The 22,554-nt window shown below is 34.3% G+C and overlaps 2 protein-coding genes across 2 annotated transcripts in view; both read left to right on the plus strand.

Moving 5' to 3' along the window:
* Window positions 1-22,554, plus strand: part of LOC136034648 (elongation factor Tu-like) — a 235,032-nt gene that overhangs the window by 131,226 nt on the left and 81,252 nt on the right. The window lies entirely within an intron of this gene.
* The window catches only part of LOC136034645 (phospholipase A-2-activating protein-like), a 42,254-nt gene continuing 20,920 nt past the window's right edge, over window positions 1,221-22,554 (plus strand). Inside the window, exons 1-5 of the mRNA XM_065715946.1 lie at window positions 1,221-1,409; window positions 6,456-6,628; window positions 17,623-17,853; window positions 19,076-19,217; window positions 20,452-20,631. Coding sequence (XP_065572018.1) covers window positions 1,273-1,409; window positions 6,456-6,628; window positions 17,623-17,853; window positions 19,076-19,217; window positions 20,452-20,631 — 863 coding nt within the window. The 5' untranslated portion in view covers window positions 1,221-1,272. The remainder of the gene's footprint in view (window positions 1,410-6,455; window positions 6,629-17,622; window positions 17,854-19,075; window positions 19,218-20,451; window positions 20,632-22,554) is intronic.

A 22,554-nucleotide genomic window follows, 5' to 3' on the forward strand; every position in this document is an offset into this window, starting at 1 on the left:
TATATTATAAATAGTATTCTTTCGTTATATTGCGTGAAACAGGCACAATTAAGCTAAACTTAGAATTTTTGTAAAAAAAGATGGCGCCACAGTTAATTCAGGTAAAAACAGTCCGATTAAGACTACTTTATCATATTTCAATGGCATGGCACACACATTAGACAAACTGTCAATAACTACATAATAAACAGTATCCTTTCGATATATTACTTGAAACAGGCACAATTAAGCTATACTTAGAAAGGTCTCTGGGACTGCTGCAAAGCGTCAACCAGAGCCATCTGGTGAAAGTTGTCCAAAAACGTAATTTTGGCAGTAATACAAATGGCAATAAAATGATGTTGATAAACAGAAAAGAAACCAGAAGATCCATAAAGATGGCTAACTGAGGATCTATTATTAACATTAAACATTAATCTAAGGGCTTTATTTTGTAGAGTTTGAAGAGGTTTAAACGTTGAAAGAAAAGTAGATGCTCAAACAGAAACACAATAAAGAAAATATGGATTAATGAAAGAAAAATTTATTGTCTTTAAAATATTCCTTGGGAAAAAATGGCGTAAACGAGAAAGAATCCCGATATTTCGCGAGATTTTTAGAGACATTGTTTTCACGTGTTCACGGAAAGACAGATTTTCATCCAAAATAATTCCAAGATATTTAAATTTCTCAACACATTTTAGTACCCTATCATTTAGATAAAGAGAAAACTGTTCAGTTTTCTGAGAACCAGATCAGAAAACAGCATATATTGAGATTTCTTCTCATTTAATGAAAGTAAATTTCTGGCATACCAATCCCCTGCAGATAAAAGTGCGTTATTAAGATTATGAAAGAGTAGGGATAAATCAGCACGGGATGCAAAAAGAACAACATCATCTACAAACATTACAATTTTACAAAGTGGTAATACCTCAGGCAAATCATTTATAAATAGAAGGAATAAGGTCGGTCCCAGGACAGACCCTTGAGGGACCCCACAACTTGTTAAAAAACTTTGTTCAACAAGTGAAGAACACTTATCAGACGTTTTTCAGTGTTGAATAAGGTTTGTAGAACTGAGAAATAAAACACAACATAAGAGAAAATTCAAGAATATTTTAGCGGAACGAAAAACGTATTTATATTAGGGGAACTAAAACATATTATTTTAGCGGAACTAAAAACAATATTTTAGCGAAAACGAACGCAGCTCGTAGCTGCAGCTTCCAATTTGGAACTCAACTATTCTAGCATAAAATTTGAAATTTGGCTCGCACGGCCCATTTTGAGATGGAATCATATAAATTAAGAGCTCAGTGTCAAGGCCATTCGGGTGATGTTCGCAGTGTTGATGTTCAGAGACTGGGAAATGATGAATCATTTGCATCTGGATCCAGGGATAAATACATGAGAATATGGAAACTAGGGTAGGCTATGCTTTCAATAAAGCAGTGGGCCTATGCCACATCTAAACTGAACTAAGCTAGTAGAGTTAGGCTTTGTAAATAAAAGATTTCAACAATGGATCCAAAGCATAAATTATGTTGATGAGAGGTCTTTTCAAGTGTCTAGCTATATCCCCTCCCTCTTCAAATGGCACTCATCTTTGATAAATTTGGAATGGTTACTCTTTGGGGTAATGGAGCAAAACTTTAAGCTAGGCTATAGATTTGCAGCGAAAATTAAGGTAACCCTGAACCATGATTCCTACCTTTAAGAAATGCCACTTTAAGAACAAAAGAGGATAAATTTGTAGCTGTTATCTTAATTTTGCTAGCCTAAAATCAAATAGCTATATTGATTGATGTCCTTTATTATCCTCTTGCATAATTCAATAGTTGCTTCAGGGGGCAGTAACATTTTGAGTCCTTAACAGGGCCATGATCAGTAAAACATTCCTTCACTTTTGATTAGGCCTACTAGCCTCTGGGCTGTTTTGAGCCCTTTTATGGCCAAAATATAACTTTTCTCAGAAATAATTATTAAATTATTCCAAAAGAATAAAAAAACAAACAAGTGATTTATTTGCTTTTATCCTAGCTAAATTATGTTGTCAGCCTAAAATTTACTTTATTTTAGAAAACTTTTTAGAATAATAGTGTAGAATCTGCTATAACATGTTCTAGTGTAAGCAGACAAATACTATGTTTATCCGGACTATAAGGAAGGCCCAGCAAAGTAGACTATAGATATTGTATTTAGGCCACACCTAGCCTACAATATTTTAATAGCCTAAGATAAGGATTTACTTCTCTGCAACTTCAGATATAAGGGTGAAGGTTGAGACAACAAAATTTTTACTAGAGCTACTAAATAAGTTTGGAATGCAGGTAAAGACACTCTTTTTTTTTCAAAGGCCTCATTGCATGTTAGACATGAGTATACAAGATCAGAGAGTTTTCTATAATCATGACAGATTATATAATGAGTATTACAAACAAAGAAAAAGTCTACAAAGATGACCACATTCTGTTATTTCATGCTTGCTGCATAAGTCTTGCAGATATTTCAGCTTAATAGTATTATGTCTAAAAAGGATCTTAAGAAGAGATAGCAATGTTTCTCATTATGTGATAAAATAACTATTTGTGTTACCACCAATTTTTTTCTTCAATACATGAACAGCTAATGCTGGAATGATTCCCTCTTTCAGGTGGACAGAGATCAGATATATCTTGCAATGAATTTAGCTCACATTTCTACTGTTTCTCAATCTTTTCCTCCTGATTCTTGATTTTCATTTCTGTCCTGTCTTTGTATCCTCCTGTCAATACAAAATGTCTATATCATTTCTTAACTGGAAAAAAGTTCAATAAAATGTCATTCATTTACCATGCTTGGTTTCAATTTAATAGTCATTTTATCTGTCAAGGTCAGCATCTTGTATTAATTTAGAAATTTACATGGATTAATTTCTTCATTATTGTCAAAGTGCTTACACAAGTTAAAGATCAGTTGTATGATGGGAAATGTCTGGCTTGTCTGTGAGGATTAGGTCAACCAAAAAAACTGAGGCAGTGATGCAAGTTTAGGCTGTTGATCTGTTCCTGAAAGTTTAATTAATATAGCACATCAATTTTTGACTTTGCACAACTTTCCTAATTTGTACTTAATTCTTTTATTTTTTATTTTATTTATTCAAGAAATTCATTAAAAAATTCTTACCAGAATAGAATATTTTCAAAGAAAAGTATAGGCCATATTAAACTTAAGAGCAGAAGAAATAACAACCTACAACAGCTCAAATTCAGACTGACTAGAAATTACTACTAAAAAATAAATGAAACCCAAAACAAACAGATATTAAATAAGCAATTATTGCCAAAAAAAGTAGGTACTAACATAAATGGATAGATAAATCTTAAGATGAGTATAGCTTAAATCAAATATGCAATTCAAGCTTAAAACCAACAAAAATCTTTTGCTATTGAAGTATATATGAAAGCAAAAACAAACATAAATTAACTGAACAATCATAGCAAACATACATACACAGGTACTAATATAAATAAGTCTTAAAACAAGTAAAAACAAAAAAAAAATATAGAAATCAAGCTTAAAACAAACAAAAATCACTATGAACCTGAATTTGGATACGGCCTGTTTCCCTAAATGTGAAAGTCTAAACTCTACTGTGTCATTGGTGTTTTACTGAAAACTATGTGTGTCTTGAACATATTTGGGAAGAACTAATTCAATGGGAGAGGTCATGCTAGGATAAACCACTTAAAGATTTTGGACTTTAATAGTTTGATATGAGCCTCAGGTTTGTAATCAGCAAACTTGTAACCCTTGAAAACTAAGCTTGGTGAAAATCAAAACCAGTTTTCATTGTGTTTGATTTTAGAAATATGTACAAAGTGTCTTTTGATTTAGATTGGTTATACCACGATCTTATTGACTTTTGATAATTTAGGACCATCTTTTAAATAATCCCTGAACATTCTTGAGTCAGAATAGAAACAATGCATCTATATAAGCAAAGTAAAGGAAAGGAAAATAAAGGGGTCATAATTTACTCTCAACAATCCCACATATTGAAATCCTTTATGTGATTCTGATTGCTAACAATGGCTCTGATTTTCAACTATATATATTCTATCAATAATTATCGAAATTTTGTACTTATTTTGATTTGATTTGGAGTCCTACATTATAGTTCTCAGATTTGCTCAGAGATTTGGATTTTATGTTATCCTCAGGTTCATGGTTGATCATCTGAAAAATTAATTAAAAACCATTTGGTAGTATTCAAACTCCATTAATGAGAAATGGGCTTACTATTTTGTGATTAGGACATTCATAATGTGATCTTAAAGATTTTTATTGATTACCAGTTAATATTTAGGAAAGTCCCCCAAATTATTCCTGATTGGTTGTTTGTTGAAAGTGATAAAACATGCCTACTAGCTTTGTGCAAATTGGGATCTAGGGATTAACGTGTGGGATGTAGGATCCATTGCTTAAGGGCCATATGATTTTGGTTATCAGTTCATATGGAATAAAAACCCTCAAAGGACTTAGGTTTCAGCAGCACATGGTATACCAACTTCCTTTTTTTTTAATTTACATTTCAACTTTAGTCATAGAATGATAAGAGATACAAGTAATATTTATTTTTCAATAAATAATGATTTGGTTTTAGCAGTAATGTTGACTTTTGAGTTTTGTTAGCAGTTTCAGTGTCAGTAGTCATGATAGGGTATGATTTTGAACTTTAAGATTTCAATATTAGCCTCAGATTTGTAATCAACAAATGCATGCTCCTTGAACTCTAAGCTTGGTGAAAAGCTAAACCATTTATGAGCTATATATTCATTTTACTTTATGTTAGGAATATGTACTAAATGTCTTTTGATTTAGATCAGTCATACCCCAAACTTACATACTTTTGATGCTTAAAGTTCAATCATTTAGGACTTTCTCTTCAATAATCCCTGAACCTTCTTAAGTAATAATAGAAACAATGCATCTGTACAAGGAACGAGGACAGTACTGTTGGAATTGGCATGGACCCAATGGCTCAAATTTTACTTTCCACAATTATGCATATTGAAATCTGATTTTCAACATTGTACACTATGTCCACAATTTGTGAAATTTTGTGTTTATTTTGATTTGATTTACACTTCTGCATTGTAGATTTGTTCAGAAATTTTTATTTTTATGTTAGCCTTGGATTCATGGTTGACCACCTGGGAATCAATTTTTGTAGAATTCAACCCCTATTGGTGAAAAATGGGCTTACTATTCTTTGATTGGGACATTCATACTGTTACCCAACACCTTCTGGCTTCTGTTCAATTTATAGACATGGTAAATTTTGGAGCATGCCTAATAATGATTAAATGACTATTAAGATATTTCAGAAACATTAAAGCAAAATTATTACACATAGATGCTATTCCTCTCTTGGGATGTAAATCATGGAGTTGCAGTAAATTTTGTTTCTTTCTGTATTTTGGCAAACAGCATAATCGTTTTTCACTTTTTTCCTTTTATTTTATTGTTTTTTATGTACCTTATTATGTTTATTTATTCCTCCGTTTTCTGGTATTATGACTTCTCGCTATCTTGGAAAGGGGTTAGGTTAGGAAATGAAACTTTCAGGGATGTCCCAGGAAGGTATTTTGAAGTACCTACCTCCACTCCCCTCCCTCTAGAGGGTCCTGACCTTTGATGAGCTTTAAAAATATGTGGTTTATTACAAGGAAACCTTCAAAATAGATCTTCTGCTTAAATGAAGTACAGCAAATTTGTTTTCAGCTTCACAACTTTGCTCAATCCCAATTTATAAGGTTTAAAGAAATGCAAATTTCTTTTCAAATGCAAATTTCAAAATCCAAGATTTTGAAAAAAAACAACATTGATATGACTCAGAATTCTACTCAAATAACAGGAATTGTATGTTCAGAAATAAATACAGAGAAAAAGCAACTGGTAACTGAAAATTAAGGTAAAATGTTGTTTTGTCAAAATTTCAATATGTATAGACCTGTCATGTAGGCGAATTTCAGGCCCTCTAGAGGGAGAAGGAGTGGAGGTGGGTACTTTAAAATACCTTCCCGGGATATACTTTAGCCTGTAGACCCATCCCCAAAAGTTTCATTTCCCTAACCTAACCCCTTTCCTAGATAGCAAGAAGTCACTAAACTAGAATTTTACGTTTTTTTTGTGGTGAGTGGGATCTTTGGACAAGCTTAAGCTCCTAGAGCCTGTGGTATGTTGTATTTGTTTTGCAATAACCTCTTTTGTTAATAAATATAATTCTGTTCAAGAAAATAAATAGCAACAAAGGCTACTCTGCCTTTCCATATCCACTGCCCACTGCCTTCCATATACACTGCCCTTGGACATAGGGTCGAAATATTCACTAAATTGAATCCACTGTCTTGGAAAATTTCCTATATGTTTCTAAGTTTTGTTTGTTTGATCTATTCTAGAGCTGTTGCCTTTAACTCTATTTTTTTCAGTGATAATTCCATCAACCGTATTTTCCAATCTGAACTGCACCAAAAATACATTGGAGCTGTGGTTTGGACTTCAAGTGAAAATGTGGCAACTGCTTGTCAGGATGGATTTGTGCGGATATTTACACATTCAGAAGAAATGCCTTTTCAATCATTTAAAGCTCACTCTGAAAATGGTAAGAATGGGTAGGCCTACATTGTATTGGTGGCAACACTTGTTAAATCGGTTAGTCACATATTCTAATCACAGAATATGTTAAAGATAATTATGTGTAACAACAAGATACTTGATATAAGTTATGAGTGAAGAAATTCCATGTAAAGTGAGGGTGTAAAGTTAAGAACTAGAAACAATGACATCAAAATGTCTTAGTGTGGAGGATATTTTTGTTTAGTAACTTTTGCAAAATGGTAATTCAAAGTAGAATAGAATATACTTTATTTGCTAAATCAAAACGTTATAGGAGTATTGATAGCCATTGCACTAACTTCATTTGTGGGATGTAGTAAGCTTTTTTTGCTTTTTTCAAAAATACTTTTTTGTGTCCATATAACACAAAATCCCATATATATATATATATATATATATATATATATATATATATATATATATATATATATATATACTATATATATATATATATATATGTATTTAAAACTAAAAATGTTTCTAAAAAGACTTTTTAAAACAGCCCTAGTATCTTTACTTCAACAAAGTTCAACCAGGACTGATTAAATAAAATGGTGTGAGATGATAAATTCATTCAAATAAAATAAAATGAACTAATTAAATATGAGCTTTCAAAGTTAATCTTGCTGTTTTTGGCAGCTAGCCTTAAAGACATTTTGCTAACAAGTTCAATGCTACTGTAAATTGGGTTAATAAAATATTTTGTTAGATCATTTTTAATTAAATTTTAGTATAAAAAAATTAGTGAATATTCCCATAATTCTCTTTTCTAAGAAACATTATTTATTTTCAGACTAATTTTGATTCATTCCCAAACCACCTATTTTATCCCCAAATTATTACTAATGAGAGAAGATTTTTCAACAAGTGTTGTGTGGCCGGGATTATTAATTATATGGCAACCTAAAGCAAAACCAGAGGAGTTATTAGAACTACTAGAAATTAACGCTTTATCTATGTCTTCTTTATGCTGGTGTGGCCGTTTTTTTAGATTCTGATTAGTTTTGCCAACATAGTAATTGCAACAGTTACACGGTATTTAATAACACCCTGTTTGGGGAGTAACTGGGGTTTTATATTTACTGGAGTTCAAGAAATTTGTGATTTTAAAATTATTATTGAAAACTACATACACATTATTTGTTGTGCAAACATTTTTAATTTTGTTGGGATTTTTGGGATGTACAGAAAGATAAATGATGTTTGAGGGCTTGACAGGAGCCTCACATTGTGAAATATCTTTGATTTAACGGGAATATCTTTTTGTCTACAGTTAATTGTATTATTGACAAAAGGAATGGGGTATCCATTACCAAAAAAAAAATCGCTGATAATATTTATTTCTGTATTTATATACGAATTGCAGCAAATGTTCAGGGCGTGATCAATAAGAGAAGTTACAACTTCGCTTTTAACTTATGGGGGGTCCTTTGAATAAAAACGCAACGTTTTTGCGTTTTATGTTTTACAGCTAAACTCTTCTTTATAGATTTGAAACTTAGCTTGCTCCTGCTTTTGCTGCAGAATTATATATGAAGCCAGCAAAAGGATCCTGGGATTAAAAAGGATTAATTAGCATGACTTTTTCTTCACTAAAATAGAATAATGCATTTATAAGTGTGGCAAATGAATACACTGATAAAAACTGCATAAGGCAGGTAAAGGACATATCCTAGGCAGCTCAGTAGCGCTGTCTAAGTAAAAGCTGACTGGCTTCCATGTATTATTATTTCTTTTCAGGTCACTTTGCGTGGAAGGAATTGTCGTATAAGCGTCTGAGGGGACTTATTCGATTAGAAATTGAAAGTTTTAATGCTCTTTTGAGAGTCAAAAGGGATTGGAGGACAAATTCCCGCCCTCCCACGCCCTTCTTAGTTGGCGTCTTCTCTCAACCCCTGTCAAAATTTTGAAAGACTCATTATGTTCGAAAGGTTAAATAACTGAGTCTCTTATGATGACTTGATCCCCAACAGCCCCTGGGGCAGGGACTCTGAATGCAGCTATATTCCCATTGTTCACTTATGGGTTATATTATTGGGATCGTATCTGAGGGCGTATTTACAATACCTCAGGAATGATCTAAGGCATTTGGTTGAGACTCTCAGGGAGTACTGAGGGAGATATTGTAATAAGCAAAAAGACACAATGTGATTCCGTGTTGTCGAAAGGGTGTATCTGCAATATCTCATAAACTGTTAAAGGTATTAGCTTGAAACATTCAGGGGATGTTGAGGGGGATGTTCAACCCAATCAAAAGACGTAATATGCATCCAGGCTGCCAAAAGAGCTGTATGTACTATCTCAGGTATGACTTAGGATATCAATTTGAAACTTCCTGGGGATCTAAAGGGGGATGTTGAACTTAATCGAAAGACACCATGCACACTTAGGCTTTTAAAAAGGTGTATTTGCCATATCTCAAGAACGGCTGCAGGCTTGTCATTTCAACAAAACTTGGGGGAGGTGGGGGGGAATGTTTGACCTGCAGACCCATCATTTCATGAAAAAGTCTCATTAGCGGTGGGAATCCCAGTTCTATCTCTGTTTGGTGACAGCCTGGTACTCTAATCACAGGTAAAATTGATATTGTTTTTTTCTAATTCCCGTGAAACTTTATTTCTATAAACTAGGAAAAAAGATAAGTGAATTAATTAGTAGGTAAACAAATCTAACAAGTGTGTAGCGTTTCCTAATTTAAAACAGCAAAACGGTCAATAACCTCGTGTTTGTAGAGGCTATTTATCTCTTCTTTATTGGCTGTGACATTCAAACTCCTGAGCCTTTTGTTACCATAAGCTGTGTGTACATGTGTTTTTACTTGTTTCACGGTGTTAAACAATTCTTTGTTTGTCACAAAAGTCACTGGAAGATTAAGAGTAATATAAATAGTTTTAATAAGTTTACTGAAGGCATTTGGCAGCTTGGTAAGCACGGACCTAACTTTGTTAATGCTGGATCTCTAAATTGGCATATATTGAAGATCCAGTGATTATGGATTCAGTGCAGACAAAGTTTTGCAAAGGTTACTATTTCCCATGAAACGCACGTCAATTTTGCCGATGACTCCATGAAGTATAGAATTGACTAATTTCGTCTTTCTGATGGTCAGCATCCTTTCTCCTCCCAGAGTAGAGAGCAAAGTAGTCTACAAGACTTTGAGGAGGCATGTTTTGCCTCAGTCGCTGAGAAGTGTTCTCGTCGATTGGTATTCCCATTGAATACGCTATTGCGTTTGCTTAATTGACTGAAGCCAGCCAAAATTGTCAGTTTGACTGTCTAGCGGGCTTTTCTTAGTCTCTTAGATCAGTTGAAGAGCTTTCATGTCGTCAATTTTTGGATCTTGTGGCTCACATGAAGCTGAAAGAATCTGGTAAAGTAGTTTTTCCATCACAACCAAGCAACACAAAAATAGTATGGTAAAAATTTGATCGCTTAAAGCTTTAGCCTTAGTTGCAATTATAGAATTAGTCAGCTGCTCAGGAAGCACATAAAGAACTTAAGCGATTGATTTCACTTGTAGTTCTATCTAGCAAACAGACGTACGCTAGTAGCACTGTCGACTGTCCACTAGCCTCTTTAACTTGAGAGTCTTTAGCCCAAGCTCTTTTTTTTTTAGCTCAGATAAACAACTTATGGCACATAGAACTTTGTGTTAAGAACACTTAAAGTAACTGCACCACTTAAAAAACTTCAACAATTTGTTGTTTCCCTTGATCGTTTGGATCAGGACTAAGTTCATCTTCTTTAAGCCACAATGAATGTAGACTGCTTGTGGTTCATTCTTCTGCCTGACTTTAGCCTGTAATCCATTGACTGCTCACTCATCAACGAAAGTTCAGCATAATACTGGGTAACGCATCAACGCTGATTTTTTTTCTGAAGAATCAGTTCATTAATGGCTATTGGTTTAATGAGTGGGTATCTAGTTTTCCGTATGGTAGAGTTCAAGTGGCATTTCCAGTGCTGAGCTATCGGGCATTATCAAGTCTATGACAAAACTTAGCTGTTTTTTTTTAGAAATTGCCTTGGGGCTCATCAACAAAAAGTGACCAAAAAGGGCCAATTTGCTTAGTGATAGACTTTCGGATAGGATCCTTTAACCCCATCAACTCAAGTTGCTCAAGTAAATTTGTCTTTTGATAGGTGTTACGACTCGTCATCAAAATGTTAAGCTTTGCTTTGCTAGAAATTGGGTTAACAGTATGATTACTTGAATATATTTTCGATTTCTGTGACCTCTGTCTCTCTCTGGCTTGAACTTTGACTAGCAACCGAAAGAAAGGACCCTTATGTCACTTTATTTAAGTTTAGCCATGCTACCATGCTTTCTTTGTGGTGGGTGCCAGCTCCATTTTCTGCAAATACAGTTTGTACGTCTTTCCATTGCCTTAGGCCTATTTCATTATGCACGAAAGGAATTTTACCTGCAGTTTCTGCATGACAGGTCCTGTCTCCACAAAAATGGCACTAACTGAAAGAGAACACATCGTATGCTGACGTTCAATCAAGGTAAACTATAAGACAAAAGCTTGGCGGTATTTTTTCAGCTTTGGCTTGATAGGGCCCTAAACTTGGGAACTTGAGGGATGTATACAAATGCACGCAGCAGAAAAAACTGGATGGACCTCCAGTGTAGCAACTGAATTAGAAGCTGGAGTTATGATGGGTGTTTGCTAAGCAAAATCTGTCTGAACAGTTGTTCCAGCTGCTTTTAAAGTAGCTGTTGTGTTTTGGGGTATGGATTGACGCCCTCGTCATCTGTTTCAGTTCTGGTGGTCGAAAAGCTGTCCGGGCGAAAGTTATAATGAAATTATTTTATGCGTTCATTTTGAAACAGCCTAATTGATATTAAATTTTTTAAACAAATACACACAGGCACTAGACAGGACACTCGTTTCTAAAATTTACATAGGTTAGATTCTGTAGGACACAAAAGGTACCCCCCTAATCCCCTGCCTGCTTTACCTGTGTAAAAAATATTAGTCATTTGAGACAAAATATTAATTGACAAATCAAGCAGAAGCAGAGGTCCAGTGAAAATAAGGTCAAGTTTACAGATTGTAACCCTTCTCCAAAAAATGAAACGTAATAAAATCAGTAAGAGCTATAAGCTCTTACGAAAATCGCATTACGATTAGCCTTGAGCTATGAATTGCTAAATCCTTTTATATCAACTGCTTTTGGTCTAAAACTATTTTCGTCTGCTTGCGCTAATGCACTAATTCAACAGCATTTATTGACTGCTTTTAAATTATCATTCAGGTCAAAAGTTGCCACTCAGATAAGATTTTATCTTATACTTCTCGCCCAAAATTCCCAAGAAAATACTGAAAAAAGTTCTAATCTCGCGTAAAAGCTTTTTTGTTATGCCTTTTGCGTACACGTACTCAGCGCTCTGGAATGATAGCTTTTATTGGTTATTTTATTTCTCTTTCACTTCTTCCTCTCCTTTTTCTTTAATTTTTCCTTACTCGTGCTCTATAATATTACTTACTAAGGACCGTCATCACCCCATTTCCTTTGAGATAAGGCGACAAAAATGTACCTTAAATCGAGGTTAGGCCAGCGATAAGTGAAAAGGAAAGGAGTTTTGAAAATTTATAATTTAAAGCGAGCAAATAACCATACTTTGATTCGAGAAATATTAGCTTTTATTTTGTAAATATTCAGTTGAATTTTACAGGCTACAGTCTGCAATTAGTTGCCTTCAACATTAATAAGAGCTCAATTGAGTGGTCAGGCGAATGGCTTAGATTCAAGTGGTTACAACTTAGAATTTGAATCAGAGTTTAATCTAAGCTCGGAATTTTTTTAAACTTTGACATCAGGCACGTACTCAGGAGTTTTTGGCCGGGGGGGGGGGATAATAAAAAAGACTATTGGATAATTTGAATAATAGATGGTTAGAAACTCAGTGAAATTTAGGATTTTTGAGCACCCAGTCACCGACCCCCCCCCCCCTCTGTCTTATAAATCCAACACAACAACTTGCCATTTTCTGTCTTTTAAGTAACTCAAACCAAATATCACTTATCCGCAAAATCGTAGAAATTTTTGAATTTTGCATTGACAAGTATGCTATTCCTTTGCATTTAACTTTCTTCATATTAAAAAAAAAGAGAAAAAAAAAGAATGGAATGCTAGATTTATCATGCTCATGAGTACAATAATTCTAGATTCATCATGTTCATGTGCAAAAAATACTGAAATAATCGTCGTACTGACAGAGAGAATTAAAAAGGCAAAATAGTACTGAACTTGGCGATGAAATAATATTGATGGGAACCCTGTTCAGGTCTGGTCAAAGGCAGAAACTCGATATATATATATCCCTATCTTGACCTAAAGTGGCACTTTTCAACTTTTAACTATGCCTCAAATGAAGGTCAAATTTATATTTGGCCTTTTAAAGGCTTTAGTATATCAAAATGAATGCATAATAATCTTACTTGATCTTTTATTTTCTCGTTTTCGTTTACTCTTTGCTTTTTACGCTTGAAAAAGCTCAAACGATCGGTCGCTTTCTCTCCATATTTATCAATCTTTCGTTCGCCGTTTTCTGTACTAAGTTAAATATAAAATAAAAACGAACTTTTTCAACTGAAAGTAAGGGATGACATTAAAATCCAAAACGAACAGAAATTATTCCGCATATGATGGGAGTTCCTCCTCCGAAAAGGGAGGAAAACTCTCACCAAAAGAGTGGCTTTCGGCTTTTCACTACGCCTCAAATGAAATTCAAATTTATATTGGCTATTTAACGGCTTTATTATATCAAAATGAATGCATGATAATCTTAATTGATCTTTTATTTCCTCGTTTTCGTTTGCTCTTTGCTTCCTACGCTTGAAAAAGCTCAAAACGGTCGGCCGCTTTCTGCTCATAGTTTTCAAATTTTTTTGACCATTCTCTGTATTAGAAAAAATATAAAAAAACAAGTTTTTGCAACTGAAAGTAAGGAGCAGCATTAAAACTCAAAACAAAGAGAAATTATTCCGTATATCAGGGGGCTTTTCCTCTCCTCCGAAAAGAGAGAAAAACTCCTCCACGGAGGAAAACTCTTCTGTGGAAAGTTCCTCTCACGTAAAACATACCACCCTCCCCGTAAAATTTCCTCCGGACAATTCCATCCTTGCTGACCCCCCCCTCCCACCATAAAATTCCCTTGGGATGATTCAGCCTGATGATTTCTCCTTAACATGCTTTCATTTGAAAAATACTTTAATTTGTAATCGCTTTCCTGATCATTCCAGAAATAACTGCTTCCATGGAGATTTTCCCCCGGAAATCCAAAAACGCTGAAAGTATCCTCCCAATAATTTCCCTGGAACATCTCCACATGCAAAATTGAGTTGGCAAAAATATAGAGACAAATAAAATAATTTTGTAAAGGAATTCTGTCAAGTCTTACTGGCCAGTAACTTCACATCTATTTCCTCTCGAAGGTCAAGACTTCAGTGGAAAATAAATCGGCTATCAAGGGTGTGAATATTCTCATACATGCTGGAGCAGCGCCACTGTTTACGGTTTAGGGAGAAGATAATTTATCTTCTCTTCTTTCATTATATTCATTATATCTCGGAATTTTCTGAAAATTCCAACTTAATACCCCAATTAATTCTTGATATATGCTTTTTTACAATCTGAATGCACATAGTGTCTTTTGATTTAGTTCAAAATTTGTCATCAATATTCTTTGAAATTTTCACCTTCATAGACTTAGTCTTAATAGTACTAGTATCCCAGCAATATTGGTGGTAGTAGGAGAAGTAGTAGCAGTATTAGTGTTGTATTATTATTAGTAGTAACAGTAGAAGCAGCAGTATTGATAATAGTAGTACCATGTAAATGTTGCCTTTTGGTCAGCTGAACATCCCTCTCATGATGCCCTGGAAGTTTCACCTTGACACGGTAAACTGTTTCAAAAATATTACTGATACGCCTTTTTGACGCCCTTTTCATCTTAATACTCTAAGCCTTGCAATTTGTTGCAATTGCAGTAGTGGTTGGAGTAGTTTAGTTGCAGTAGTAGTAGTATTACTAAAAGTAGCAGTGGTAGTAGTGTTAATAGTGGTCACATCTTACCTTTTTGTCAATTCATCTTCCCCTTAAGCGTTCTCTGAAAGTTCAAACTTAATATCCAAATCTATTCGTGAGATACGCTCTTTCCTTGGAGTTGATATCTACAGATTGGGTCTGCTGTTTATTTGTGTAGGTGGAATCACGTACTGCTCCCCTGCCTAGCTGGGATATTATTTTATTTTTATTTGTTTATTGTTTATTTATTTATCTTTTATTTTTTTGGGGGAGGGGGTATTGTTAGGTTTACGACGCGAGTGTATTATTTAAAAAATGTTTAATGGATGTATTTGCTTAATTTTTTGTTTTGTCTTTCCGCTGTTTTTTTTTCTTCTTGGCCATAAAGCCTTACGGGGAAGACTAAGTTGTTGTTTTTTTTTTCAGTAAATTCGATTCACTATGTAGAACAAAATGGCTATCTCAAAATTTTAATTGTATGTGTTTTGGAAAATTATGGGTGTGGGGGAGGGCAAAAGAACGCAGCTGGAATATCTAAGGAATGATTAAAGGTCTTAAATTGAAACTTTCTGGGTATGTTGATGGGGATTTTAAACTAAATCAACAGACACTATTTGCATCCATGCTGTCAAAAGGGCATGTCTGAAATTTTTTGGAACGGCTACGGATGTTAAATTCCAACTTTCAGGGAATGTTGAGAGGGATGTTGGACTCAACCAATAGACACACTGCGTGTCCACGTGGTCAAAAGGGCGTATATGCAATATCTCAGGAAATGCTAATGATATCGAGTTGAATCTGTCAAGGAATGGTGAGGGGCATTTTGAACTTATCAAAATACACTATGTGCATCCAGATTGTCAAAAAGGCATATTCGCAATATATCAATAAAGACTAAGGGTATCAAGTTGAAACTTTCAGATGATGTTGAGTAGAAGACTGAACTAAATCAGAAAGGTACTGCATCCAGATTTTCAACGGGACGTGCTTGCAATATCCTAGGAACGGCTGAGGGTATTAACTTGAAAATTTCAAGGCTTGCTAAGGGATGATGTTTAACTAATTCAAAAGACAGTATGTGACTGCAGGGTGTCAATAGGGCGTATATGCAGTATTTCAGTAACGACAAAGGATGCCAAGTTGAAACTTCCAACCAATTTTGATTTGGATTTTGAACTGTGTTCAAGTTGTCAAAAGGCGGTACTTGCAATATCTCGGGAACAGCTGAGATATTTTTGAGATAGATTAAGTAGATCAAGTAGATTTTAAACTTTGACTTGGGAGGACCAAGGGGGATCAGCAAGGACTGTAAATGCTTGAAGAAAAACGCAATTGTACTGATTCTTAGTGCTAATTATTTTTTTTATATTGGTCAGCTAAAAGTTTCTGGCTATGAAGATACCTCATTTAAAAGTTCACAGCCAAGGGAACGTCAACCTGAAACATATCTTGTTCCATTGATTCTTGACGTCTTATTTTTATTTTTTAAGCAACAAGTCTTTAGAACTCTTTCGAATAAATGAGCTCAAAATGCATTTATTTGAACCAAGAAGCAGTTAAAACAATATATAATGCAATGAGAAGCTTACAATGAATTCGTTGATCACACTATATTCGAGCAGTGGCGTAATTTAGTCAAAATCATGGGTGGGGGAGGGGGCAAAGTTGGAGCTATTTTTCCCAAATCAAGTGAAAATGGCAGCAAAAACTAAAAAATAAGCCATTTGGTACCATAAGGGTACTATTTAGTACTATAAAGGTACTTTATAATACTATAAAGGTAAATACGTACTAAAAACACTGATCTGTTTCTGTTGATGCTTGAATTATTCTGGCTTATCTTAGTTTTGACAAGATTTTGGAAGAAACTAAATTTTAGCTTGGGGGACAAACTAGAGTTGAGTGTGGGGGCAAACTGATGTCTGGGGGGGGGGCTGCTGCCCCCCCTGCTCCGTAGCAAATTACGCTCCTGTATTCAAGGCTATATCATTATTGGAATCAGTACTGGTTTAGTCCTACGGAAGGCCAAAAATTATGTAGATTTTCAATACATTTGTGATTAATTCTTTGCCCTAACCATCCATCCAAAGTTTTATAGTAAAACTATTATAAAAATGTGTTGCCAAATTCTGCTGAGTCTTGCTTCTTGTGCCAACAAAAATAAAAATAACTTTATAAACATTGTTTTTATTAACCAATAGAAAAAATACTGTCGATTAGAAACGAAAAGAAATCAGTTTAGAAAAAAATATTTTCCTTAAAAGAAGTTCTTCAAAGAAAAGTAAAGATTTGCATTAAGCAAAGAAGACCGGAAATAAAGTAAAATAATTATCTAATTTGAAAATTAAAATTTTGCTATGACTTCTGGGAATGGATATCATTGTATATTAAGTAGTTAGTCTACACATATTTCTTTTTTTCCAGTAATGAAAAAAACTCGAATAATATGATGATTTTTTTCGATATAAAACACACTGCTCAAATACAAACAAAATCACACTGCTCGAAGTAAAACTGTTTTCAGTAAAGCGCAAACGACAAAAAAAGTATATGTGAACGAAAATTGAAGTATTGAGTCAAATCCTGGGTCTTGCCTTAAGTGAAAAAAAAGTTGTCTTGTCAAACCTTATCACATTGTGGAATTGGAGGTTTCATAGTTAAAATTAATTGTAGAAAGATTTTACCTTGTTAAATAAATAAATAACTTTATTCCTCACGCCTCTCAATACAAAATTTCTATACAACTGACACCTTTTTAAAAGAAAAATGTTATGGCAGGGCGAAGAGCGGATCGACTGCGGCACGATTGCCATTCTTCTTCACGATTGTTGCTTCTGCTTCTTCATATGGATATTTCAAAGTTTACTTTTGTACAAATTTCTTGTTATGTGTTAACGTTTTCACTATGCAAAAATGATCGATGGAAACATTTTATTTTTCCAGTTTCATGTATTGAGTATTCGGCTACAAATAAACTTCTTATAACAGGATCATGGGATAAAACTGCTAAAGTATGGGAGGAAAATCAGTGCATTTATGAATTGAAGGGCCATTCAGCTGCCGTTTGGTGCGTTGCTGTAGTTGAAGATGTTGATTCAATGTATGTACTGACAGGATCCGCCGATAAAAAGATATTTCTTTGGAAAAAGGACTGCTGTGTACAAAAGTATGAAGGCAAGTAATCCTATAGCCTTTGCTGTGTATATCAATAACTCAAAGTCTACTTCTAGTTCTGTTATTTTGTTTAAAATATCAATTGTTTAAAGTATTGTATGAAAAACGCAACACACACACATTAAAAACACAGTAACATCAGCAAAACATTCAACATCAAATAACTCCCTGCAAGTCTCTATGGCCCGGAAATACAGGGAAGAAAAACAAAACAATTGACAATAAAAGGAGAAAAAACTCAGACATCGATCCCTGACAACCCTTGGAAAAATCAGCCAGTGCAAATCGCCCTACATAATTGTCAAACCAACCATAATTAATTCATTCAAAGATGAATTCACATTAATCGTGGAAAATAAGCAAGAAAAATTCAAGAGTTCGAAACTTTTTATTCCCTTTGGAAATGAATTGAGAACAGTTCCAATAAATTTCAGGAGAGAATAAAAGTGTTTGTACGAATAAGTTATAAAAAAAGCTAAAAAATCAGCACCAAGCTTTTAACATCGACGTAACTAAGGGATGGTGAGGTAGAATTAAGAAGGTTTTAACCATTTTTGTTGTCTCAAACTGTCTGGGTTACTGTTCCTAATCAAAAGACACTATTTCAATTCGTATTGCCGTTCCTCGGCACATGCTTGACTTGATTCCTTCGATATCATAATTGGATATCCAGGGGAAAAGAAATTTCTGAACTTGGTTAAATACACCCATATGCCCATATAATTTTCTCAGTCAAGAAATAAATCATTTTAGAGCTTCGAACATGTTAAATGCTGTTTCTCTAAAGACAAAATCATGAGGTTTACATCTGTTAATTTCGGAAATTCAACATTATTGGCAATAAGCTTATTGGAGAGGAGAGTATCGAGAGCCTTTAATGCTTTGGATTAGGATTAATTGTTATTTTTGTTGTCCATGTGATCTGAAAAATAGGATTTTTTCAGATTCCATATTTGGAACATAAATGTTCCGAAGTCCGTTTCTTGGGTGGGGATTTCTTCTGGGAGGAGGAGGGAAGCAGGACCAAAAGGAAATGCATTTCTAAGCCATGATTTCTTGGGAAATGTGCTTTGAACCCATGTCAGGGGAATGATGGGTTGAACCCACTGCATACACTCTCCACCCACAGGTTGCAGGTGCGTTTATTTTAAATGTTTATGATGTACCTATCTTTGTAAACCTAGCAAAATTTTACAGGCTGCTTTTTCGTCTTTATGTCTAGGTCATACTGACGCTGTGCGGTCTTTGCTTGTTCTCAGTTCTAATGAATTTTTATCAGCATCCAACGATGCATCAATTAAGCACTGGTCCATCAAGGGAGATTGTATTGCCACATATTACAGCCATGAAAATTATATCTACAGGTAAGAAACATTAAGTCATAGTTTATTTTAGTATTTCACCCTAACAGTGTTGATGAACCTCCCGTCTTAAACCTGAAATTTCGCCAGTGCTATAAGCGTAGTTTCCTCTTGTTGAGACCTCCAGTGTCAATGTTCCCTGAAGTGTTGCAGCAAGTGTGACCCGGGAGTTACGGCTGTGGAGCGACTCAAGTGATAATGCCAATTGAATAGGACCAGAACCCTCTAATGATGAAACATAGTTCCTTGTTGTTAATCTCTAAAAAAATATTCTTATGGATGTAGATGACAAGAGGTTCTGATCGATAACTGACATTATATATCATATCTATTGCTCTTTACTAGGACTTGTCTAATGAAGATTTTAATCTAAAGAGATTCCCCCTTTACAGAGGTTGAACCAATCGCAGACCACGAAAGAACTGAGCCTAGCTCTGAGTTGCTGTCTAGTTTGGTTGAGATATAACATCTGCTTCAGCTAACTTTACTTATGGTAAAGAATTAGGACGCCCCTCCCTCCTGTACAGAGGTTGAGTTGAATCTAGATTATGTTACATGTGATTTAGTGTAGCTAAGATCCAACAACCTCAAATCAAACTTTGGATATGACCCAACAAGATATTTTCTGACGAGATATTACCTGTAATCAAGTTTGACTACGATTGAAAAAGCTTTTGTAGTAGATATCATGTCTACGAAAATTTAAGGACCATCTCTCCTTTCAAAGGCTATTAATTCCCATCACATTTTGTTGAACTTCGAAAACTCGTTCTGGTAAATGTCTCGATCACGAGGACTTATCCCTCCTTTCTCGTCTATTTCCCATAGAGGTAAAATTGACTCTGAACCCAAAACAAGTTCATGTATGACGCTAGTTCTTCTTTTCGGTTATTTTTTGTTCCAATAAGATTTTACACCAAATAATATAATATAATACAATCAAATAAGATTTTTCAGCTTTCATTTTATTACTTTGCTCCAAAACTTATTTCAGCACTTACAATTTTCACTTAATTCGTTTTGTTAATCTAAGATTTGTTTTTCTTTTTTAGATTGGTGTTTTAATAGTCTGTTTTTGGGTCATTAAAGTATGAATATGTCGTGGTTAGGCCGTAACAAGTTAATGCACATTTGAAGTCGTTCTTCAAGAGCATCATCATATGCCGTCCAGATAGGTTAATTGTTTACATTTTTTATTACATTATGCTAATTTTTATAACAAATTTGATATTTCTAGTTTAACTCAATTATCTAATGGATTCGCAAGCTGTGGAGAAGACAGATCTGTAAGAATTTGGCAGTTTCAACGAAAAGATTTAAAGAGACAAGCCGAATGTATACAAATAATTCGACATCCTGCAATAAGTGTTTGGACTGTTGGGGCCTTTTCAAATGATGACATTGTTACAGGATCTAGGTACATTAATATTTATTAAAGTTTAAAAAGAATATCTCAGGTTTTCTGAACGTCAGATTAATTGGCATTATCAGGACCACGAATGGTGGCAGTAAGGAGTGCATTATGTCCTGGAATTTTGATAGATTTTTAAATGAAAGAAAATATAGTAATTGCTTTCTGCCCACTTGCCAATTACCTATTTTAGCTTTATTTGTAATTGATGTATGGTAATGATTTAATTTAAAGCACTCATTGATAATATATATATATATATATATATATATATATATATATATATATATATATATATATATATATATATATATATATATGTTTTCGTTTTCTTTGTGTTAGATGAATTAGTGTTTTGGGCTCTTTTGCTTTTTTTGTGCTCCATCTGTTTTTCCATTGATGGGTATTAAATTCATTCATTATATATATATTATTGTGTTTTCGTTTTCTTTGTGTTAGATGAATTAGTGTTTTGTGCTCTTTTGCTTTTTTTTTGTGCTCCATCCGTTTTTCCATTGATGGGTATTAAATTCATTCATTCATCCATTCATATATATATATATATATATATATATATATATATATATATATATATATATATATATATATATATATATATATATATATATATATATATATATATATATATATATATATATATATATATATATTTGAATGCATTAATGAATGATTATATTTAATACTCATCAATGGAAAAACAGATGGAGCACAAAAACAAAGCAAAAGAGCACAAGACACTAATTCATCTAACACAAAGAAAACAAAAACACAATAATCAGAAACAGATGGAGACTGCTGCCGTAAAATATTGTTCCATGGATGGGCCTTGATAGACGAATTATATCGGTCAATTTGCGACAGAATCGCTTCTTCGGGGTTCTGTTCTGGCGCGTAACATACCTATTGCTTGTCCACGGTGGTAAACCCATCAAAAACTGTGCATATTTATAGTACAGTGAACGCAATTTCTGTTTATCTGTAGCCGTAAAAATGTGCCAAAATGGGCTAAGGTCAGATAGTGAGGAAAAACCATATCATTTTACACCTGGGCCAACTGACGACGATCAAACTTCCGCTTATTTGCCACTATGCAGCTATATGTTAAAGAAGACCGTTCTGAAAATGAAAAGGCAGTAACCGCCCCGTCTCTAGTATTGACCGTCCAATAAGGAGGACCAGATATACAATATCATCCGCGAGCTCAACAATAGAATCACCAAGTGTGACGCTCCGACCAGCTTCAGATTTCGATTAAAAAAACAGTACTTCAGACATTTAAGCATTTAACTGGAGTCCAATATGGGCATACTCTTGTTGTAACTTGATGAAATTAGCTTCTAGCCCATGCAGAGACCGGCTCAGGTTTAGTACATCATCCGTATAACTAATTGAAGACAAATCATTATCACACAGAATATAAGTCATAAGTGACTTTGATTGTAGCCTTATGATACTATTATTAAATGTTGATGGTGACAAGATAGTACCCTGTCTTACCCCCTTCTCTACTGGAAGAAGGGAGATTTCCACGCCGAGAAACAACAAAAACATATTAAAGAGTTGTAGACTCAGTAGCTAGTATAGGGAACATAAGTTCCGCTGTCAAATTTTTATACATGTCAGCCAGCGGGGCTAGGATGCAGGGGTCAACACCGGCAAAACTCAAGTCAAATTTAATCTCCCCATGGAGAAGTGAATCAAATGCGCGTCTTACATCATGGGCAGCTAAAGCAATGCTTTCACCGTGCTTTTCTGCATCAACTAAAGCAGATATCAAAGTAGAAAGGGCATGACCACACCCAAGGCGAGACTGAGAACCGAACTGGTGGGCCTGAACTATACATTTAGTTTGCAACTCATCAATTATTAAATTCTAAAAAAAAATTTACAAAATAAAGTTGCAATTAT

The sequence above is a fragment of the Artemia franciscana genome, chromosome 13, assembly GCF_032884065.1.
Source record: "Artemia franciscana chromosome 13, ASM3288406v1, whole genome shotgun sequence".
Classification (NCBI taxonomy): domain Eukaryota; kingdom Metazoa; phylum Arthropoda; class Branchiopoda; order Anostraca; family Artemiidae; genus Artemia; species Artemia franciscana.